Raw genomic sequence first — 23,504 nt, 5'->3', positions numbered from 1 at the left:
TAACATCCTTCCTAAGAAAACCCACAACTTCTTATCCCCTACTACACTTCTATACAACGTCCTCCCAACCTACACACATCTTCGTGTTTTTGGCTGCCTATGCTACCCCATCACCCCCTCTACCACCATACACAAACTCACCAACTGCTCTAAGCCTTGTGTCTTTCTTGGTTACCCCTCTAACCATCGAGGGTACAAATGTTTTGACATGTCTACACACCAAATTTTTATCTCCCGCCACGTCCAATTTGAGGAGTCCACTTATCCCTTCTCAATACAACACTCCCACTCCACCCTTGACTACAATTTCCTTTCAACTCCTTTCAACCCCCTTTACTGGAACAATATTCAAACTCCCCAACCCACTATCCCACCCAACGCCCCACCTCATACACCTCTCGGCCCAACCCCTTCTGGCCCAAACCACCCCAACCAATCCCCACCTACATCCCACCCTTCCGGCCCACATTTACCCTCCAATACCGGCCCAACTCCCATACCCGCAGCCCAATTTTCTTCACCGACCCCTCCTACATCCCCAACCCATTCTTCGGCCCCACAACCGCACCAACCTACCCCACCTCAGCCCTCACCTCAGCCCACTCCACCTACCTCGGCCCCTCAACATCCGATCCGTACCATGCGCACTCGAGCGATGGACGGCGTCACCAAACCTAAGAAATTGTTCAATCTTCATGCTACCTCCATTGTCCCGATCCCTAAAAACCCTCACATTGCCTTGTCCACACCAGAATGGTACGATGCCATGCAAAACGAATTTAGTGCACTTATTAAAAATGAGACTTGGGAACTAGTGCCACGTCGCTCTGACATGAACATCATTCGTAGTATGTGGTTATTTAAGCACAAATTTCGTTCAGATGGCTCTTTAGAACAATATATAGCAAGGCTGGTATGCGATGGTCGTAGTCAACAGGTTGGCATTGACTGTGGTGACACATTCAGTCCGGTGGTAAAACCAACAACTATCAGAACCGTTCTCACTCTGGCTCTCTCTCAGTCATGGCCCATACATCAATTGGATGTTACAAACGCCTTTTTACGTGGTCACTTGCAGGAAACCGTCTACATGCACCAACCCATGGGATTTCGCCATCGGGATTACCCAGATTATGTTTACCGCCTCAAAAAGTCCCTATACGGTCTCAAACAGGCACCCAGGGCCTGGTATCAACGGTTCACTGACTTTGTTATTCAGCACGGCTTCACTCAGTGCAAGACAGACAACTCCTTATTTATTCATCACCACGGCCATGACGTCGCCTATTTTCTCATCTATGTGGACGACATTATCCTCACCACCTCCTCCGACCGTCTCCGACAACGACTCATGACTATCCTACCAGGTGAATTTGCTATGAAGGATTTGGGTCCCTTATCCTATTTTTTGGGCATTTCAGTCACTAGAACGGCCGATACACTGTTCTTGTCTCAACATGCATATGCCAAAGATATCATTCATCGCACAGGTATGGATTCGTGCAAACCTGCTGCGACACCGGTGGACACTCAGAGTAAGTTGCCCAGTGAACCAGATTCACTGTACGATGACCCCACCACCTATCGAAGCCTAGCAGGTGCATTACAGTACTTAACCTTCACAAGACCAGATATAGCATACGCAGTTCAGCAAATATGTATGCATATGCACTCTCCTTGCATAGCTCACTGGAACGCTCTTAAGCGTATCATTCGATATTTACAAGGCACTGCTGATTATGGTCTTCTCCTTCATTCTTCTTCGGCACTCTCCATTCGGGCCTACACAGACGCTGATTGGGCCGGTTGCCAAGACACTCGTCGATCCACGTCCGGCTATTGTGTCTACCTCGGAGACAATCTAATTTCATGGTCCTCTAAGAGACAATCCACCATTTCCCGTTCAAGTGCAGAGGCCGAATACCGCGGCGTTGCAAATGTAGTTGCCGAAATATGTTGGCTGCGAAACCTTCTACTTGAGCTACATCGTCCGTTGACAAAAGCATCTTTGGTCTATTGTGATAATGTCAGCGCCATTTACCTGTCTGGGAACCCGGTTCAACATCAACGAACCAAGCACATCGAGCTCGACATTCACTTCGTCAGGGAACATGTCCAAAAGGGACTGGTTCGTATTCTTCACATGCCTTCACGCTTTCAGATTGCAGATATCTTCACTAAGGGTCTGCCTCGGGTTCTCTTCGATGATTTTAGATCCAGTCTAAGCATACGGTTGCCTCCCGCTTCGACTGCGGAGGTGTAATAGACGCCGCCAGTTATGCCATTATTATTGTTATTGTATTTTGTTATTATTGTGCCAATCATCTCAAAAAATAGGAGATTGCATTCTTCCTGTATATATTCTAGACAAGGGATTATTTCATCTTACACTAACAATATATAATATTTCCTTTATGTCATTCTACTGATTTTTTCCTCCTAATAATTAATTTTAACCCTCCAAATCAATAGATTAAAATCTTTCTCACCTTCTCATTTGTTTTGGACTATGTATTTGATCTTAACCATAATCAATTATAGATTAAAAGATATTATAGTAGTAATCAACATGGAATCAATGGCTAGATAAAAATCTATACGTCTTTTATCTATCTTTTTATATTATAAACTTAATACATCTTTATTTATCTTTATAAAAAATTAGTCATATTTTATTTATAAATCTAATCTAATCTAACTACTATAATAAAAGAAACCAACTTTTGTACACGTATCATTCATTGAAGGTATCCTTAAATCTATATTTATCTTATATTAACTAAATAAATAAATAATAAATTAATATTAAATCTTATCATACTTTAATAAAATATTATCCTTAAATCTAAATTGTTAATTTAATATATTTTTAAAATAAATAACTCTCTTATCTACTTATCTTATAGTAAATATATAAATAATAAATTAATATTAAATGTTATCCTAATTTATTAAAAATATAACTTTTTTATTATTTGATATACAAAATTATATTTATTCAACTTGTGTAAAACGCGGGGTTTTTAAGGATATATATTTTTTTTATTATTTGGTAGATTTTTCAACCCGACTATACACGGTTTTTTTAAAGATACGACGCTTTTAGTATTTAATATACAAAATTACATTTATTTAGGATATAATTTTTTTTTATTATTTGGTAGATTTTTCAACCCGACTATACATGGGTTTTTTAAAGATACGACGTTTTTAGTATTTAATATACAAAATTACATTTATTTAATCTGTGTAATACACATGATTTTTAAAGATATAATTCTTTTTTAGATCTATTCAACACGTGTAATATACGGGGTTTTTAAGTATGTATTTTTTTATTATTTTGTAGATTTATTCAACCAGATTATACACGGGTATTTTAAGATACGACGTTTTTAGTATTTAGTATACAAAATTACATTTATTTAATCTGTGTAATACACATGGTTTTTAAAGATATAACTTTTTTATTATTTGATATATAAAATTACATTTATTTAATTAACCTGTACAATATACAGGGTTCATAAAGATATAATTTTTATTACTATCTATTTAATATATAAAATTACATTTATTCAACCCGTATAATACACGAGGTTCTAACCTATTAAATAAATATAAGAAAGATATTAAACTAATAAAACACCGTTGTAAAATATATATTGCTAGCCTTTTGAGACGCACATATTTTTTTAACGGCAAAACCACTTTATTTATGCAAATATTTTAATATACAATATCCAATGAGTTGAATACAAATAATTTTTTTGATCTTTACTGTAATGAAGTGAAGGAATACCGTCATGACAACATCAGCAACGTTACCACTATTCATTTTTACAGGTTTTCGACGTTCTGACATAAATTTCGTAAAAAAATAGAGTTGTAAGGGTAAAATATAATTGCTTTTTTGTTCTTTACATGTAACAAAGTAAACCGGTACCGCTCGAACAACATCGCGACAGATGTTCATTTATGTTGTTTTCTCGACGTTCCGGTATAAATTTCGTTGAACATGTATCATATTTTATAGCAATTATCTATACCGTACCAGTTTCGCGCCGACAAAACCGATGCCGTCCAAACAAAATCAGAAGTTGTATAGTCATTTTTATCTCTTTCGGTTGCTAAATAAGTGCTGGTATCATACGAGTACTATAACGAACCGAACATATACCGACTGAGAGCCTGTCACGAATTCCAAATAATAACACTAGTTAAAAATAACATAAATAGCATACTAACTACTTCAATAACTTCAACCAGGGCCGGCTCAAAATTTTCTAAATTTTTCTAGACCCAAAGCGGATGGCAAAATTGGAGCCCTTTTTGTAAACAAAAAAAAATTGCTATGGATCCTATTATTCATATATTATCTTTGTAGGGTGGAGATACAATAGGAAGTTTATTTGGCTAGGAAGGCTAGGAAGTGATCTTTACTATCCATTGAGTTAATCAAGGGCTAAGATTAAATCAGGGAAATTGAAAGGAAGAAAAGAGGCGCGTGAGTTTGTTCAATGACATTCTAGTCAATCCAAGCCAATAGTTTATCTCTCCTCCAATTCCCCCCATTTTTTAAACGTTAATCACTCTTTCATACGACATTATTTTTTTTTATAAAAATTGCACCAAAAAAACGAGCGTTTTTTTATCTTTAAAACGAGTATACTATTGCTATATTTAAAAAAAAATTTAAAACCCAGTTGCGTAAAACGCAATAGAAAAACTACCAGTTACGTAAAACGCAATGAAAAAAAAAAACCTAAAAAATGACATTTTTCTAAAACGCAATGCACCAAAAACACAAAAAAATGACTTTTTTTGTAAAACGCAATGGCAAGAAAACACATAAAAATGTGTTTTACCTAAAACACAATGCACCAAAAACACATAAAAAAGTGTTTTACCTAAAACGCAATGCACCAAAAACACAAAGAAATGTCTTATTTGTAAAACGCATTGACCAGAAAACACTTAAAATGTCTGTTTTCTAAAACGCAATGGACTGAAAACACATAAAAAATTGTTTTACCTAAAACGCAATGCACAAAAAACACAAAGAAATGTCTTATTTGTAAAACGCAATGGCCAGAAAACACTTAAAAATGACTCATTCTAAAACGCAATGGACTGAAAACACCTAAAAAATGCGTTTTACCTAAAACGCAATGACTAAAAACACTTAAAAATGTGTTTTTTCTAAAACGCAATAGCCAGAAACCACATAAAACTCTCTTATTTCTAAAATGCAATAGACACATAAAACTGTCTGTCACTGTGAACTGTCTGAATTGTCTATGAATTACTGTCTTTGAAATGAGCCAGGGGCTGCCGCCCCCGGGACCCCGCTACCAGGGGCTGCCGCCCCCGGACCCCCCGCCAAGATCGTAAAACGCAATGACTAAATAAAAAACCCAGATCGTGAAAATGAAATTAAAGAATTTCTTACATGGATCGAAGCCAATTTCTTCATCAATTGACGAAATTTGAATGATAGAAACACTTGTCAACGCTCGAATCGAACGATTCGAGTGATTATCTCCAAAATCACCGGAAAAAACGAGATTTTTTTATGAAATTAAACTGGGTTTTCTTCAAAAAAAACTGAAGAAAACGTTGATCGGGTTTTGAATCATTGATTGGTGATGAAAATCGCACTATAATGTAGTGATTATTGAGATAGAAAGTGAAGAAATGGTTGAATATGGTGGGTTTTGAAAATGGTGGGTTTGAAGTTACTGGGTTTTGAAAAAGGAAGAAGAAGGAGTTGGATTGACTAAAATACCCTTTTTCTTTATTTTAAATGTTGCCACATGTCATAATTCTATGGCTTCCTATCCTTCCTAGCAAAAATTAACTTCCTATTTGATCTTTTCCCTATCTTTGTATACGCATAATTATAGATCATAAACCTCAATATTAACAATCTCAAAGCCAAAATTACCAACATATAATATATTTTGTTAGAATTTGAGGCCCTAGGAAAATGAAGGACTAAAGCTCTTGCTTTATTTCACTCTCCTTTGAGCCGGCCCTTACTTCAACTTAAATATACGAATATTCTAGTTAATACAATGATACATATTCACAAGTTAGATAACTAATCCATGCCAAATTCTATAAATTATTATTTGTATATCTTTATGATTCCGATTGATCGACAATCTTCACTAACTACCAATAAAAGTTTGAAAACTTGTGGTGTAAAAGGAAAATGCGACCATGTCACAAAGATGATCGCACAAACTGTAGATCTCTTTTTATTCGCTTTGCTCGACAATGGAGTAATTGACGAGAAGGTGGCATATGTATTTAGTAACTTTCTTTGAATTATGAAGTGATTATCGAAGGACGGACAAAGAATATGGAAATACCTATGAGATTATGACGCAAAGTGGAAGCTGATAAAAGAAGAAAATAATTCTCAAAGGGAAAATGGACAAATCTAAATGAATAAATTCATATAACATTACATGAGGTATCCTTTTAGAGGAAAGTTCTAATTTTGGCATGTTTGCGAAATTTTCAAAATTATAAATTAAAAAAGAAGTACTAGAATTTAGGACGTAAATTTATTTAATCAAGGTTTCACACGTTTTAGGTTAAAACATGAAAGTGTCAAAATTTGATGAAATTTGGGGGAAATCTTGATTGGCACAAGATCCGGCTTGTTGAGATTCATTCACTAGTCATTAGCCCCATAAATACAATCGTAGCCCGAGTTATGCCCGCTCAAAATTTGGGTCTTTTTGTTCTTTTTCCCTTGTCCAACCGGTCAAAATAAGAGTCCGCCCACTCTATAAGAATGAACTCCTTGTTAGTTTGGTCGTGTAATCACATCTAAGTTTATATCTTTCGCAAATACATTCTATATTTCCTTTTTGAACATTTACATGTTCTTCTTTATTAGCCTAATTTATTATTATTCTAGTCTTCCACATATTAGCCTAATTTATTATTATTCTAGTCTTCCACAAATTGGTGTTGGGTTTATAGTATGCTAGTGTTGCATAAATGAAGGAGGCTTTTTGAATTATGAAGTATGAACCCATGTGGATTTTGGATTGCCATTGTCCATTGGTGCTAAGGCTGGAAGGTATGGTTTGGCTCATCCCCACCGGGATGAGTCTCCACGTAGGCGCCACGTAGGCGGCTAGCATGGGATGAGCCAAAATGAAGATGGAGGGGGATGGAGGATGGGGCCCCACCACATCCTTTAACTTTTATTTTTTATAAAAAGTATTTAACATTTAAATAAAAATACTACATAAAGGAAGATAATAAAATCCATTACATAAAAAAAATAAAAATTACATAACCTAAAAAAAAAAAAAATTACGCTACCTAAAATTTGGAAAAAAAGACTAGATTTAAAAATTTAAAACAAACACACTACTCGTCTTCGTCTTCGTCTTCGGCTCCGTCACCCTCCACAATGTTAACGTTGTTCCAAATATGTTCTACCAAATCTTGTTGAAGGTTTGCATGCGTGAAGTCGTTTGTTAGCGAGAACGAGTTTAAATCCTGTTGTGGGGGATCAACCGGGACAGTGTTCCCCCAAGATGCATTCTCATCATACTCACAAATCGCCCGACCTTCGTCTTCAATAATCATGTTATGGAGCAAAATGCAAGCGTACATACAAAGACGCAGCCTTTTTGGGGTGAACGCACGTGCCCGTTGTGCAACGATGGCCCATTTTTTTCGTAAGACACCAAAAGCGCGTTCGATGTCTTTTCTTGCAGCTTCTTGACGCTTGGCAAATTTTTTTCGTTTTTCGTCCTCGGGATACGGAATAGTCTTCACAATTGTAGACCAAGACGGATATATCCCGTCAGCAAGATAATACCCACGTCTATACTCAACCCCAGAAACTGTAAAACTTGTGTCCGGTCCCGTTCCATTAACGACATCGGTAAAGATGGCCGATTGGTATAACACGTTGAGGTCGTTGAGTGAACCAGGGAGACCAAAGAAAGAATGCCATATCCACAAATCTTGTGATGCCACAGCTTCAAGTATCACAGTTGGATAGCCGTGATCACCTCGCGTATCCACGACTCATTCGGAACCTGCGTCTAAAAATGTCGGCGTTGTAAAGTGGCTCATCCGAAAAGTAATCGTTCACCAATTTCTCGTGCGCTCCTGTCGTATAAAATATATAAGTACGAGATAAAAAAATTAAGGACAATGAAATTTTGTAATGAAAACCTTGGCGGTCTCTGTTAATGCGTATTCGTCTGGTAATAACATTTTCACCAATTTCTTCCTCTTCCTCTTCGTCTTCCTCTTCCTCTTCGATTAAAATCTGTCCCGCCCGTAGAACAGCGTTTGCGAAAAACATCTCCTCTTCGTCATCCGAAGACGAGGGCCACCAAGGATTAGAAGCCATTGTGGGTAAAAGGATATTTTTTTTTTTTATAAAAGTAGGGAGAAATTGGTATAAAATTGAGAGTGTTTTGGGTTGAAAGTGGGGAAATAATATTGAAAGTGGTTGAATTTATAGGAAATTTTTTTTTTTTTTTTATTAAAAAACTAGCCGTTAAACGGCTATATGGTTTGAATTTTGGGGCGGCACACCCGTCTTGGGCACGCCGGTTGTGATGATTGCCGGGCCAGGGGGCGGTGTGGGGGTCCGGCGCCGGGCCAAGCCGGGCCAAGCCGGCCCCCATACCTTCTGGTCTAAAAAGGCCTAAACTCCCACATGGCCACATGCCCATTTATACAATTTTATATACGATGCCCATGTGGTTTAGTATTCCTCAACTCCTCATTGGGCCAACATACCCTCCGCAAATTTTAATTTGATTGATAAAAACATTTTTCCTATTTAAATAATACAACAGTTTTCTTATTTTGGAAAAATCCAAATTTTTGGTTGATGGTAATTCATAATATTGTTAGATTGACAATAATGTATGTATTTTGTCATTTTTATTCAATTAAAAGTATTAAGAGAGGCCAATGATCTCTACATTAAATGGTAAAAGATTTGCATTTCTTTTGTAAGATGTAAGTTTAACTCCTACTTAGTGTAGAGTGAGGTACAGGTAGGAGACCCAGGGAAACTTGGGTTAGAACCGTAAGCCAAACGGGTTTTACTGATAATTTCATTGTCGTACCTACGGGCAGGTGGGTTACTGGGTTTTTCTAGGAATTTGTGGTGGATTCGGGTTACTCTCGGAGTACTCTGTTTGGTCCAACGAGTACCCCGATAGTGCTCGGGATTTATTCTGTTGGCCGTTAAAAAAGTAATAAGAGAGGTTATATTGTTATTTGGATTTGTATGACTGTAGCACCTACTACTCCTTAATCTAACCTTTTTTAAGTAATGTTGTAACTTAATAGTCCTAAAACGTGGTATGAACCTTGTGTTCACATATTGTATCAGTAGGAGTAGGAGCAACAACGGTGGTAGTAGGAGCAGGCTGTGCAGCAACAGTAGAAGCAGAAGCAGCAGCGGCGGCAACAACAGTAGAAGTAGACAGTGAAGCAGTAATAGCACTAGCAGTAACAGTAGCAATAGTAATTATTATTGTAGATTTCTTTCCATTGAAGGAATAAAAAACACCTCGTTACTAAGTAATAAAAATTTCTAAAATGGAAGGAAACACATTCCCTATGGAACAATCCATTTGATAGCTAAACATGTTTTCTTTCATTCCATTGGAATTATCTACCCATTTCACTTTCAATTCTTTCATACCAAACACTACCTTATGAATAACAATGGCAAAACCTACAAATAGTATAACCATTAACTTTATTTTTAATAGAGTTGATTACTAGAATGCTCCCTGTGGTATGTCTATATTTCATGTTTAGTCCTCACTTGTTGGATTATGTAAGATCTACTTATGATGAAAGCCAAAACCCAAGAGAACCATCATCACTGTCTGAATAAATAAGTTAAAATACAATCACAAGACCATAAGCCCCCCCCCCCCTTTGAAGGCTTCCCAAAATAACTACCCAAACTACTGCTACATTAGACTACTGCCTTCAAGGATTAGAGTATAGAAGAACAAGTGTTGTATTGTCATAGTGCTGGTCAACAAGTCAACCAAAGTCAAAGACTGAAGACTAGAAGACCAAGTCAACAAGTCAAAGACAGAAGTTATGGATTTCCAGAAGTGCTAGTTCTCAACTAGCAGTTCTCTGAAATCCAGCACTTCACTCTATATCACATCAGAAGCAACAATTCAATGCAACAGTGTAACTATCCAACGATTTTGCTAATTGGTGGCAGTTACATAACTTAATGAGTTGTTAAGAGTCGCTTTCATGGTGACGTCACCATGTCACACCCTGACTTTTGCGGAAGCGTGATTATGGTGTGACTTTCTTAATATCATTGCATTCAATCATAACAACTATATGATAAAAACCATAGATGGTCATCCATTAGATAAGTTTAAAAACATCACAACATCATTGTTTGAAACATAGACTTCAAATTTAAGTTTTACAAGCCATACGAATTGTTTAGAGTTCACTAAGGACTCATCAAAAGACTCTAAATAAAATCAGGCTTTGGTAGATGTGTCTCGTCCAGGAATAAGACACACTAACCAAACCCTCTGACAACGGATGACATCGTTTATTCTTAACGCAACTTGAAACATCCAACGCCCGCCAGATCCACTTTTAATTCCCTGAAATACATGTATTTTGAAAACATCAACAAAAGTTGAGCGAGTTCATGTGTTTGTTTGTGTGTATGAAGAAAACCTTGTAAACATTGTATGTATGTATGTTTTGTAAGTCCCGGTATGAAAGCAAAACAAGGAAACAAATCGATTAATGGTTTGCAAGGCCATTAACATGCGTGCAACGGCGTAAGAAGGCTCAAACCTAGCAGATTTTGTACCGGGCCTCCGGCTGTAAGACATAGTCACCTCATGGGCCAAACCCATGTCCACACGGGTGTGGGCTCGCTACACTCAAATAGATTTATCACTCATGCCCCTCGGTCCTAACACGGGGATTAATGGTCTTAGGAGTGCGCCTACCCATTCACATGATCTACTGTACTTTCTAAAGCTAACCATATCAATTGTAATTGTTTGTAATAATTTTGTAACATGTACTTCACCCCCGAAGTTATAAAACAAAACAGTTTAAAGAAAAGGGGGGGGGGCATGAACTCACAGTCTTGCGTCTTCAATCACCGTAACTCAACCTACTTCGGGTAAACACGACTACCTACAACGTACTATGATCTATTAGACGAGAGGGTCATGCCTTGATTTAGTATTATTGTCTTTGAGTTACGTTTCTTTTGTGTCTTCGATATTATTCCAAGTTATATCATTATTTGTTAAAATAAATAATATTTTAACTTAAATTATATTTATTAAATATTGGAATAATTGTTAAAACAATTATTTTAACTTAATACTTCCCAAGTATTTATACTTATATTTCCTTCTCAAGGATGGGTATATTTGTACTTGCAATCTTATACTTGTATATTTTTGCCATGTATTGGGGTCGTATTCCGGTGTGTATTTATAAGTATGAGAATACGTATTTTTATTGTATTCATTAAGTATTTTTATACTTAATTTCGTATTAATTTTCCGGAATATTATCTTTAATAAAAGTCCACCAATATATATTTTCAAAATATATATTGTAATACATATTATTTAGAAAAATTATTTATAATTTTTCTTTTGGCAAAAATATTTGTATTCTCTCATAAGTTTCAAAATAATATATTTTTATGTCTATCTTGGAAAATATATAAACTGATTTTTCTCCAAAAATGATATTCTTCATATTTATTTGAGAAAATATATCTTTCACCTCAAAATATGGTATTTCGTGTTTGTGTGAGAAAATATATATTTCTTAAAAACAATATATCTTCTAAAAATTTTAAGAAAAATATATTTTTATTCTTCCCAAAAATAATATATTTTTCCTTTGTCAAAAATATGACATATTCTTGTAATATTTGTAAAAATCATATTTTCATTTCCTTGGTGTCCAAAATATTCTTCACCAAAATATACTTGTGAATTAAATTTCGGAATATTTTTGTAAGTTATATTCCTTGTTCGGTTTCACCAATATTTTGTGTACAACTTGTATATTTATTCCTTGTAATATTTTGGATTGTAATTCTTGGTATTTTGATGTGTTATATTATTTCATGTCCTAAAATAATATAACTAATACACAAAATATACAAATAATCACACACATGGTGTCTTCTAAATATATATTTCCTAAATACATATTTAGTCACTTTTATTTATAAAAACCAACCTCCAATATTTATATTTTTGTAACCAAAAATTATGTCAAAGTTTTTGTTACAATTTATGGTTTAAAATACACTTGTAAATACTTGTTTAGAAATATTTTCCTAAGTGTTAAACTTTTAGAAAATTTTGCCATAGTTTCCCCTAAAAATGGAGGTTTCCATGCTTTCAACCATATCATTTTCTTTTGTAAAAATCATCACAATCAATCCACATACAATAATAAACAACCTTTACTTACCGATTTGCCAAAAACAAGTAATAATCTACCACTTCATGAACTTGAATATTTGTAAAAATTTGTAGTAACTTACTAGTATCATTAGTAAGCCTTGTTATCCTTTAAATTGTGATTAGTTCTTTAAAAACTTCATTCTTGAAAAAGATTGATCTTTACAACTTATGATCATCATTTCTAAAAATGTTTCTTTATGATTTCTTCTTGTTTCACAAGTGTTTCTACACTTGTTTAACCACTAAAAATAAAGTTTGTTTATGTAAGGACCAAGATCTAGCAAGACTTATATTTTTAACTTGGTTACTTTAGAAATCATCCATAAATCTTTAGATGTACAAGTGTTACTACTCACTTTGATCATTATTTTTTAAGAAAACCATTTGTTCATTCAAGTTCATGCTTCATGTGTGGATGATTTATCATCCTTTAACATTTCTACTTTCTCATCTTGCTAGATTATGTTTTTAATCATGATCTAGCAAGATCATATGATGATCTACATCATATACATAAACAAACAACAATCACCAAGCAAATCAACACATAAACAACTTTGTTTCTTTATTAATCATGCTTATGTTCAAGTTTCATTCTTATGATCTTTAGTGTTCTTCAAGATTATGATTCTTCTTTAACCACTAAAAATGGAAGTAAAATGGAGTTTATAAGGTTCTTACCACTAGCTCAAGGCTAGGGATGATTCAAGAGAAGAAATCAAGTGGGTAAAAGTAAATAGAGAAGGTCATTGCACTTCCGTAAGCTCCTAGCTTCCTTGTATGATCTCTCGCACCTTTGTATATGCTTGGAATGGTTGAGAATGGATGAATGATGGTGGTGGTGTGTGTGCTTGGGGTCGGCCGAGAACACGGGAGAATAGAGGAGGATATGTGTGTGTTTCAATGTGTGTAAGAATGAGTCTTATGTCCCATGGTGCCTTCTTATAATCCAATTTCATGTATTTTCCTATGGTTATTATGTTCTTAAAAGCACAACAAGATCAAATATTATATTAAAACAAATCAACATTGTGGGACCCTTGTTGGGCCGTAAATAGGGGGTAGTAGATTAGGCTTGAACCAAGTTAGTTAGTTTAAGGTTAAATTGTAAGTATCTAGTTAGTTATATTAGTAAATAGATATTTTAGGAGGTGTTATGATGTTCGGGGATCATAACTAGCTGGTAATGTTAAAACAATGCTTCTAGTGTAAATTTGATGTTTCGGGTAGTGCCCGGTTGTTCGGTTGGTTCCTAGTTCCTTAAAGTGGTAAACTATGCAGTTTAGTGTGCTTTATGTTACCTTTTGTGACACTTTTGATTCCCGACACTTAGGAAAACATTCAGGACCATTTAACCATTTTTCTGCATGATTTCAGATAGTTTAAATGCTGATTTTTGATGAATTTTGCTGAATTCAGCACTTTGGGTGAGTTTTAGTCACTTTCCGACACTTAAACTATCACTAGAAAGGCAGTTTTGTGATCCTTACTTTCCTACATACTATACCAGTGTAATACTTGGTTCCTGGCTCATTCTGTGTCTCTATGCACTGTCTGTCTATGTGCTGAGTTCTGTCAGCATTTTCCTGATTTATCAGATAACTGTGCTAACTGTACTTAATGCATCATTTGAGGCAATAAAGCTTTTATGTAATAATGGTATGACATTAAACAATGTATGATGCACATGTATGTATATGGCAGTAATCAGAAAGCAGTTAATTGCAATTCAGCACAGTCATTAAGCACTAATCATGGTTAATTAATTGTACGGATACCTGGATTTTTGACAGTTGTCACATTCTCCCCCTGTTAAGAAAATTTCGTCCCGAAATTTTAAGCTTTACTACTAGCTGCAGGGGTGTTAGGGAATAAATGCGGGTATTTAGCTTTCTTGCGGTCTTCACGCTCCCAAGTAAACTCTGGGCCGTGACGTGCGTTCCATCGAACCTTGACGAGTTTAACACTACTCCTCCGAGTTTTGTTAACTTTCCAATATGTGACCTCATCAGGTTCTCGGTAAAGTGGAGTGTGTCGTCAACGTGAACTTCATCAGTGGGAATGACCACTGTTTCTTGAGTTGGACTCTTCTTTAGATTAGATATATAGAATGTATCATGAACAACATTAAGTTCCGCAGGTAGTTCCAACTTGTATGCTACATGACCAATCCTCTCCAGGATTTTGAATGGTCCGATAAATCGTGGGTTTAACTTTCCACGCTTCCCAAAGCGTGCCACACATTTCCAAGGTGAGACTTTCAACAGAACCATATCTCCCACTTCAAATTCCAAAGGTTTCCTTCTTTGGTCCGCATAACTCTTTTGTCGATCACGAGCCACCTTGATGCGTTCTCGGATTTGCATGATCTTATCTGTCGTTTCCTGGACCAATTCGGGACCAACCGGCTGTCTATCGCCTGCATCTGCCCAGCATAATGGCGATCGCCACTTTCATCCGTAGAGAGCTTCAAACGATGCAGCTTGAATGCTTGTATGGTAGCTGTTATTATAGGAGAACTCAACCAAAGGTAGGTAGGTGAGTGTCCCAACTGCCACCCAAGTCCATTACGCAAGCTCGAAGCATATCTTCTAATATCTGAATCGTTCTTTCACTTTGACTGTCCGTTTGTGGATGAAATGTTGTGCTCAGATTCAACTGAGAACCAAACGGTTCTTGGAAAGATTGCCAAATCCTTGACACAAATCTCCCATCTCTATCAGATATAATCGAGATAGGTACTCCATGACGTGCAACTATCTCCCTTAGGTACAGCTCAGCTAGCGTACCTGTGTTATCCTTTTCTCTAATTGGCAGAAAGTGCGCAGACTTTGTCAGACGGTCTACGATTACCCAAATCGTATCATGACCTCTAGGCGTCTTTGGCAACTTTTTTATGAAGTCCATCGAGATATGCTCCCACTTCCACATGGGTATCTCAGGTTGCTGCAGAAGACCTGAAGGCTTCTGATACTCGGCCTTCACCTTGGCGCAAGTCAAACATTTTCCAACATAAGTTGCAACATCACCTTTCAATCTCGGCCACCAGTAGAAATCTTTCAAATCTTGGTACATCTTATCCGATCCTGGGTGGATCGAGTACCTTGATTTATGAGCTTCATCAAAGATCACGTCTCTAAGACCACCAAAGAGGGGAACCCAAATTCGTCCCATGAAACATAAGGTTCCTTCCTCACTGGGTACCAACTGGTTCTCCATCCCACGGAGATATTCATCCTTAAGATTCTCCTTCTTAAGAGCTTCTCTCTGCGCAGCACGAATGCGCAACGAGAGGTCTGTTTGAATGATCATCTCTAAAGCCCTAACCCTTATGGGCTTAATCCTCTCTTTTCGACTCAAGGCGTCTGCCACCACATTCGCCTTACCTGGGTGATATTTGATTTCGCAATCATAATCGTTTAACAACTCAACCCATCGTCGTTGTCTCATATTAAGCTCTTTTTGATCGAATATGTGCTGTAGACTCTTGTGATCCGTAAAGATCGTGCATTGGGTACCATAAAGGTAATACCGCCAAATCTTCAAGGCAAACACCACTGCGCCTAATTCTAAATCATGTGTGGTGTTGTTCTTCTCATGAACTTTCAACTGGCGCGAAGCATAAGCGATAACCTTCTATCGCTGCATCAGCACGCAACCCAATCCCTGACGCAAGGCGTCACAATATACCACGAAGTCGTCGGTGCATTCGGGTAGGGATAGAATAGGTGCATCACAAAGCTTGTTCTTAAGCAACTGAAAAGCTTCTTCTTGTTTATCTCCCCATTCATACTTCTTGTCCTTTTGAGTAAGGGAGGTCAGCGGTTGAGCGATTTTAGAAAAATCCTCAATGAATCTGCGATAATACCCAGCTAAACCTAGAAACTGACGGATCTCGGTTGGCGTCTTCAGAGTTTCCCAATTCTTAATCGCCTCGATCTTGGTGGGATCCCCATGGATTCCATCATTATTCACTACATGACCAAGGAATTGTACCTCACGTAACCAGAACTCGCACTTTGAGAACTTAGCGTACAATTTCTCCTTCTTGAGCAGCTCTAAAATGGCTCTAAGGTGTTGCTCGTGCTCTTCATTTGTCCTTGAATAAATCAAAATATCATCGATAAAAAAAATCACGAATTTATCGAGATATGGTTTGCAAACTCGGTTCATCAGATCCATAAACACTGCTGGCGCGTTTGTCAGACCAAACGACATCACTAGGAACTCGTAATCTCCATAACGGGTTCTAAAGGTAGTCTTCGGTATACTCTCTTCTTGAATCCTCAGCTGGTGATAACCTGATCGAAGATCGATCTTGGAGTATTAACTCGAACCTTGAAGTTGATCGAATAAATTATCAATCCTCGGCAAAGGATACCGATTCTTGATGGTCAACTTGTTTAAATCTCGATAGTCAATGCACATACGAAAACTACCGTCCTTCTTCTTGACAAATAAAACTGGAGCTCCCCAAGGCGAGAAGCTTGGTCTAATAAATCCCTTGTTCAAAAGCTCTTAAAGCTGCGTTGACAATTCTTGCATGTCGGAAGGCGCAAATCGATAGGGTGCCTTGGCTACAGGCGCGACGCCTGGAACCAAGTCAATATGGAATTCGACTTGTCGTTGCGACGACAATCCTGGCAAGTCTTTGGGGAAGACTTCAGGATATTCCCTTACCACGGGGATATTTTCCAGCTTTGGCTATTTGGCTTCTTTATCAACAATGTGAGCCAAAAAGGCAACACATCCTTTCTGTAAAAACTTTCGGGCCTTCAAACAGCTGATAATCCTTAGAGGCGTATCATGCTTCTCTCCATGCACTACAATCGTCTTTCCATTTGCCAATGGAATGCGGATATAACCAATCCATTCCAACTACCACATCAAAACTTCCCAATTCGACAGGCAGAAGATCAAGCGTAAACTCATGCTCTCCGAGCTCTATTACACAGCCTCTAATTACTTCGTTTGCCTTTACTAGCTTTCCATTAGCTAGTTCTATCGAGTATGGAATTTCTAACTTACTGGCAACTAACCCAAGTATATTCTTAAACTCTAGAGATACGAAGCTATAATCGGCACCGGTATCAAACAGTACAGATGCAAAGTGTTGGTTGATAGGGAACGTACCCGTGACTACGTTCGGATCCTGGCGAGCTTCCCTAGCTCCAATGTTGAAAACTCTTCCTTGGGCTTGATTGTTCCTTGGGCAATCTCGCTTGAAATGCCCGACATCTCCGCAACTAAAGCATCCTTGCTTGTTTCCAGTACCACCCTGGTTGTTGTTTTGGTTGCGGTTTCCATTACCAGCTTGGTTTCCAGAACCACCACGATTACAATTACCTCCTTGATTATTGTTTCCACCTTGGTTTCTATTGCCATAACCATTGCCACCACGGTTTCCATTTCCATTACCACCACCTTTCTGACCATTATTCCCACGACCGACACCATACCAGCATGTCTCTTTGGCATGGCCAACTTTTCCGTACGTTTCACACTTTCCAGCTCTGCATCGCCCAATATGATGAAACTGACACACATCACATTTGGGCAGGGTGCCCATATACCCTTTTCCTCTAATCTCAGCACCAGAAGTGGCAGCACCAGTCTTAACCTCGGCTGGTGGATTCTTATCTCTCTTCTTGTTACAACTGTTGTTTCTTTGGGTATCCTTCTTGAAGTTGGAGAACTTCCTCTTGTTCTCTCCTGATGACTCAACATGAGTCTCCTTCTTCTTTCCCTCGGAGATTGAAAACTTGTTCAACCTGATTGCTTCCTCTGTCAGCGCTACGCTCAAATCAATGGCCTCAGTGATCGTTGGAGGCTTCAAAGTAGTCACCATGCTCATAATTTGGGGTGCCAATCCCCAGATGAAGCGTTCAACTCGCTTGAATTCCGGCTCTACCATGTAGGGGACAACACGAGACAGGTCATGGAATCTCTGCACATACTCAGCAATCTTAGGTCCATCCATCTTCAGATTCCAGAACTCGGTTTCCAACTTCAGAATCTCAGCTCTCGAGCAGCACTTCTTGTGCATCAGTGCTTTCATCTCATCCCAAGTCATAGCATATGCAGCCTCCTCTCCCAGAGTCTGAACCTGAAGGTTCCACCATGATAGAGCTCCGTCTAGGAAAAGTCCAGAAATGTAGGTGACCTGGTGCTCTGGCGCACACTTGCTCATTCGCAACACAGAATCAGTCTTCTCAGCCCATCTAACGAAAGCTACAGCACCTCCAGTGCCGTCAAAGTTCAGAGGCTTACAGTCAAGGAACTGCTTGTAAGTACATCCGTGAGGTGGGTTATTTCCTGAGGTACCTCCGCTGTGTTCAGAGCGCAAGGCCTCATGTTGTGCGATTGCCTATGAAATCCGTTCTTGCAGTTCTGCCTCTGTTGTGGGCAACTGATTGTTCCTTTGAGGGGGCATCTTCTAAAAGAAGATTGTATAGGTCAGGTCGTATGTACATAATAAGTAGTATGTATATCATAGCGTTTGTTATATCAAGTAAGCATGCAGTCATCACAACCATGGCATAAACAAGTAAGTTTAACAATGTATTTAATGAGAACATTACGATTGAGCTTTCATTAATCATCGACCACAAATACAGTTACATGTTTTACATAAATATCGTATCAAAAGGGAACACAGGGTCACACTACCCTTGCCGAAAATGTCTATCAATCTACCATAAGTCATACAGTCAAAAGTTGGTCTCCAAAAGGCTTCACTAGCTCAGCTCAATAGTGGTGCTCTCATCAAAAGCAAGCTACCTACATAAAACCAAAAACCGTCTATGCTGATGGTGGAGGAGGAGGAGGAGGAGGAGGTGGAGGAACAAAAACCAAGCTGCACACATGCGCAAGCTCCTCCTCAAGCTGATATACATGACACAACAGATAACTGATCTGCTGCTCAACAGTAAGAAAGCGAGTGTCAAACTCGGGAAATGGAGTAAGTGGTGCAGGAGGATGTGAAAACGGGGACGGTGATGAGCGAGGGGGAACAAAAGTAGGCTGACACGGACATGGCAAGGTCGCGATGTCATCTCAAGCTCTAAAATCCTGCGACTCATGATCTCATACTGAAGCTGCAATGATAGGAGTAACTCATCCCGTGTATAACCAGTAAAGTGTGAGGGTTGGTAGGGATCAGAAATCGGCATGGTGTAAGGTGGGAACCATCTAAGTGGCTCGTCAAATGGTGAAGAAGTAAAATGAGCAGAAGGTGCAGACTGAGGCATGTGAGGGAAAGCTGCTGATACATGTGGGTCACGGCTAGGCTGCTGGCTAGAAGTGCCTTCCCTTGGACGGGGTACGGGTATATCCTGCAAGAAAACAATAGGCAGGTCGTCACGGTGCACATCTGACTCTACCGGGTGAAAAGGAGCAACATCAACAGGTGCAGGTGCAAGTGGAGGAGTGACTGGCTCAATAACAGGAGGGTCAGCGGGTGCAGGAACTGGATCAGGTATGAGTGGTGCAATGTCAGGTATGCCAAATGGAATAGGATCATGGTCAGGTAAAGGCTCCGGTGCAGGTATCGGCTCAGGATCAGCGGGTGCATCAACAGGCTGATCATCAGGAACAAAATCAGGCTCAAGTCCAGGCTCAATGTCATGTGGAGGTAACGGTGCAGCTGACATGGCTGTATCATCGTCAGAATCTGTGGTATAACGTCGCAGTCCAACTGCCTGTAAAGCGGAAGAAGTCACAGACGCAAAAGAGTCTGAGACAGAGTGTAAGCTAGAATCAGAAGAAATCTCAATAACAGGAATCCCCAGAAGTGGAATAGCAACAACGTCCTCATCAAGCTCTCCGTCACCTTGAGCGTCATCGGGAGGACCATCAACAAACAGATCAAAATCGTCATCAAAAAGATCGTCAAAGGGCCAATCCTCAGGAGGAATGACCATGTGAGGAACGGGAGCGAGGATCGGTGCCACGACATGCTCACCATTAGGGTGACCGATGATAAGATGATCATGCACAGGAATAGGAATAACAAACGGATCCTCGTCCGGGATACCATCAGCAATCGGTAAATCATCTCCGAAATCAGGCAGCACAAAGGGCTGAAAGTCGTCGTCATCATCGGACATCATCTCCGGGTCACTCTCGGTTTCAGAAGTAAAGATCTCTGGCTCGCTCGCCCCTGAGCCAATAGCCATGGGGTCATTGGTATCGGACAGTCCACTCTCGGATGATGACATAGTGTCTATAACATAACAATCACAACATATGCACATATATCAACTACTAACATTAAACATGCAATCAATGACAATATAATCACGTATCCTTCCTAGTCTCCCAAACTAAACCACCCAGTCTCCCAGACTGAACTACCCAGTCTCCTAGACTAAATCACCTAGTCTCTCAAACTAAACCACCCAGTCTCTCAGACTGAACCTCCTAGTTTCTCAAACTGAACCACCCAGTCTCTCAGACTGAACCATAAACATAAACCTTGAAATGTGTTTTGTGTCTTTTTGTTTGTAAAAATGTTTATTTCCCTGGATCTGGGCGTTTCGTTTATGCAATGAAAACATGTTGTAAAAATATTTTCATGAGAGCCCTAATGATTGTAGTCTAAACTCGAGAAAGAATCCTAGTTCGCTACAATCGAAGCTCTGATACCAAGCTGTCACACCCTGACTTTTGCGGAAGCGTGATTATGGTGTGACTTTCTTAATATCATTGCATTCAATCATAATAACAACTATATGATAAAAACCATAGATGGTCATCCATTAGATAAGTTTAAAAACATCACAACATCATTGTTTGAAACATAGACTTCAAATTTAAGTTTTACAAACCATACGAATTGTTTAGAGTTCACTAAGGACTCATCAAAAGACTCTAAATAAAATCAGGCTTTGGTAGATGTGTCTCGTCCAGGAATAAGACACACTAACCAAACCCTCTGACAACGGATGACATCCTTTATTCTTAACGCAACTTGAAACATCCAACGCCCGCCAGATCCACTTTTCATTCCCTGAAATACATGTATTTTGAAAACATCAACAAAAGTTGAGCGAGTTCATGTGTTTTTTTGTGTGTATGAAGAAAACCTTGTAAACATTGTATGTATGTATGTATGTTTTGTAAATCCTGGCATGAAAGCAAAACAAGGAAACAGATCGATTAATGGTTTGCAAGGCCATTAACATGCGTGCAATGGCGTAGGAAGGCTCAAACCTAGCAGATTTTGTATCGGGCCTCCGGCTGTAAGACGTAGTCACCTCATGGGCTAAACCCTGGTCCACATGGGTGTGGGCTCGCTACACCCAACTAGATCTATCACTCATGCCCCTCGGTCCTAACACGGGGATTAATGGTCTTAGGAGTGCGCCTACCCATTCACATGATCTACTGTACTTTCTGAAGCTAACCATACCAATTGTAATTGTTTGTAATCATTTTGTAACATGTACTTTTACCCCCGAAGTTATAAAACAAAACACTTTAATGAAAAGGGGGGGGGGCATGAACTCACAGTCTTGTGTCTTCAATCACCGTAACTCAAGCTTCTTCGGGTAAACACGACTACCTACAACGTACTATGATCTATTAGACGAGCGGGTCGTGCCTTGACTTAGTATTATTTTCTTTGAGTTACGTTTCTTTTGTGTCTTCGATATTATTCCAACTAATATCATTATTTGTTAAAATAAATAATATTTTAACTTAAATTATATTTATTAAATCTTGGAATAATTGTTAAAATAATTATTTTAACTTAATACTTCCCAAGTATTTATACTTGTATTTCCTTCCCAATGATGGGTATTTGTACTTGCAATCTTATACTTGTATATTTTTGCCATGTATTGGGGTCGTATTCTGGTGTGTATTTATACGTATGAGAATACGTATTTTTATTGTATTCATTAAGTATTTTATACTTAATTTCGTATTAATTTTCTGGAATATTATCTTTAATAAAAGTCCACCAATATATATTTCCAAAATATATATTGTAATATATATTATTTAGAAAAATTATTTATAATTTTTCTTTTGACAAAAATATTTATATTCTCTCATAAGTTTCAAAATAATATATTTTCATGTCTATCTTGGAAAATATATAAACTCATTTTTCTCCAAAAATGATATTATTCATATTTATTTGAGAAAATATATCTTTCACCTCAAAATATGGTATTTCGTGTTTGTGTGAGAAAATATATATTTCTTAAAAACAATATATCTTCTAAAAATTTTAAGATAAATATATTTTCATTCTTGCCAAAAATAATATATTTTTCCTTTGTCAAAAATATGACATATTCTTGTAATATTTGTAAAAATCATATTTTCATTTCCTTGGTGTCCAAAATATTCTTCATCAAAATATACTTGTGAATTAAATTCCGGAATATTTTTGTAGGTTATATTCCTTGTTCGGTTTCACCAATATTTTGTTTACAACTTGTATATTTATTCCTTGTAATATTTTGGATTGTAATTCTTGGGATTTTGATGTGTTATATTATTTCATGTCCTAAAATAATATAACTAATACACAAAATATACAAATAATCACACACATGGTGTCTTCTAAATATATATTTCCTAAATACATATTTAGTCACTTTTATTTATAAAAACCAAACTCCAATATTTATATTTTTGTAACCAAAAATTATGGCAAAGTTTTTGTAACAATTTATGGTTTAAAATACACTTGTAAATACTTGTTGAGAAATATTTTTCTAAGTGTTTAAATTTTTAGAAAATTTTGCCATAGTTCCCCTAAAAATGGAAGTTTCCATGCTTTCAAGCATATCATTTTCTTTTGTAAAAATCATCACAATCAATCCACAAACAATAATAAACAACCTTTACTTACCGATTTGCCAAAAACAAGTAATAATCTACCACTTCATGAACTTGAATATTTGTAAAAATTTGTAGTAACTTACTAGTATCATTAGTAAGCCTTGTTATCCTTTAAAGTGTGATTAGTTCTTTAAA

At 37.6% G+C, this 23,504-nt stretch overlaps 1 protein-coding gene across 1 annotated transcript; it reads right to left on the bottom strand.

The window, feature by feature from the left end:
• Positions 1–7,395: 7,395 nt before the first annotated feature.
• Positions 7,396–8,395, bottom strand: LOC110869912. The gene is made up of 2 exons (XM_022119115.1): positions 8,215–8,395; positions 7,396–8,015 (listed from the first exon to the last, which is right to left on the bottom strand). The coding sequence occupies exons 1-2, from the start codon at positions 8,393–8,395 to the stop codon at positions 7,396–7,398; spliced, it is 801 nt and encodes a 266-aa protein (XP_021974807.1).
• Positions 8,396–23,504: the final 15,109 nt, after the last annotated feature.

The sequence above is a fragment of the Helianthus annuus genome, chromosome 8 (assembly GCF_002127325.2).
Source record: "Helianthus annuus cultivar XRQ/B chromosome 8, HanXRQr2.0-SUNRISE, whole genome shotgun sequence".
Lineage (NCBI taxonomy): Eukaryota > Viridiplantae > Streptophyta > Magnoliopsida > Asterales > Asteraceae > Helianthus > Helianthus annuus.
This window is presented reverse-complemented; position numbering and strand designations above follow the sequence as displayed.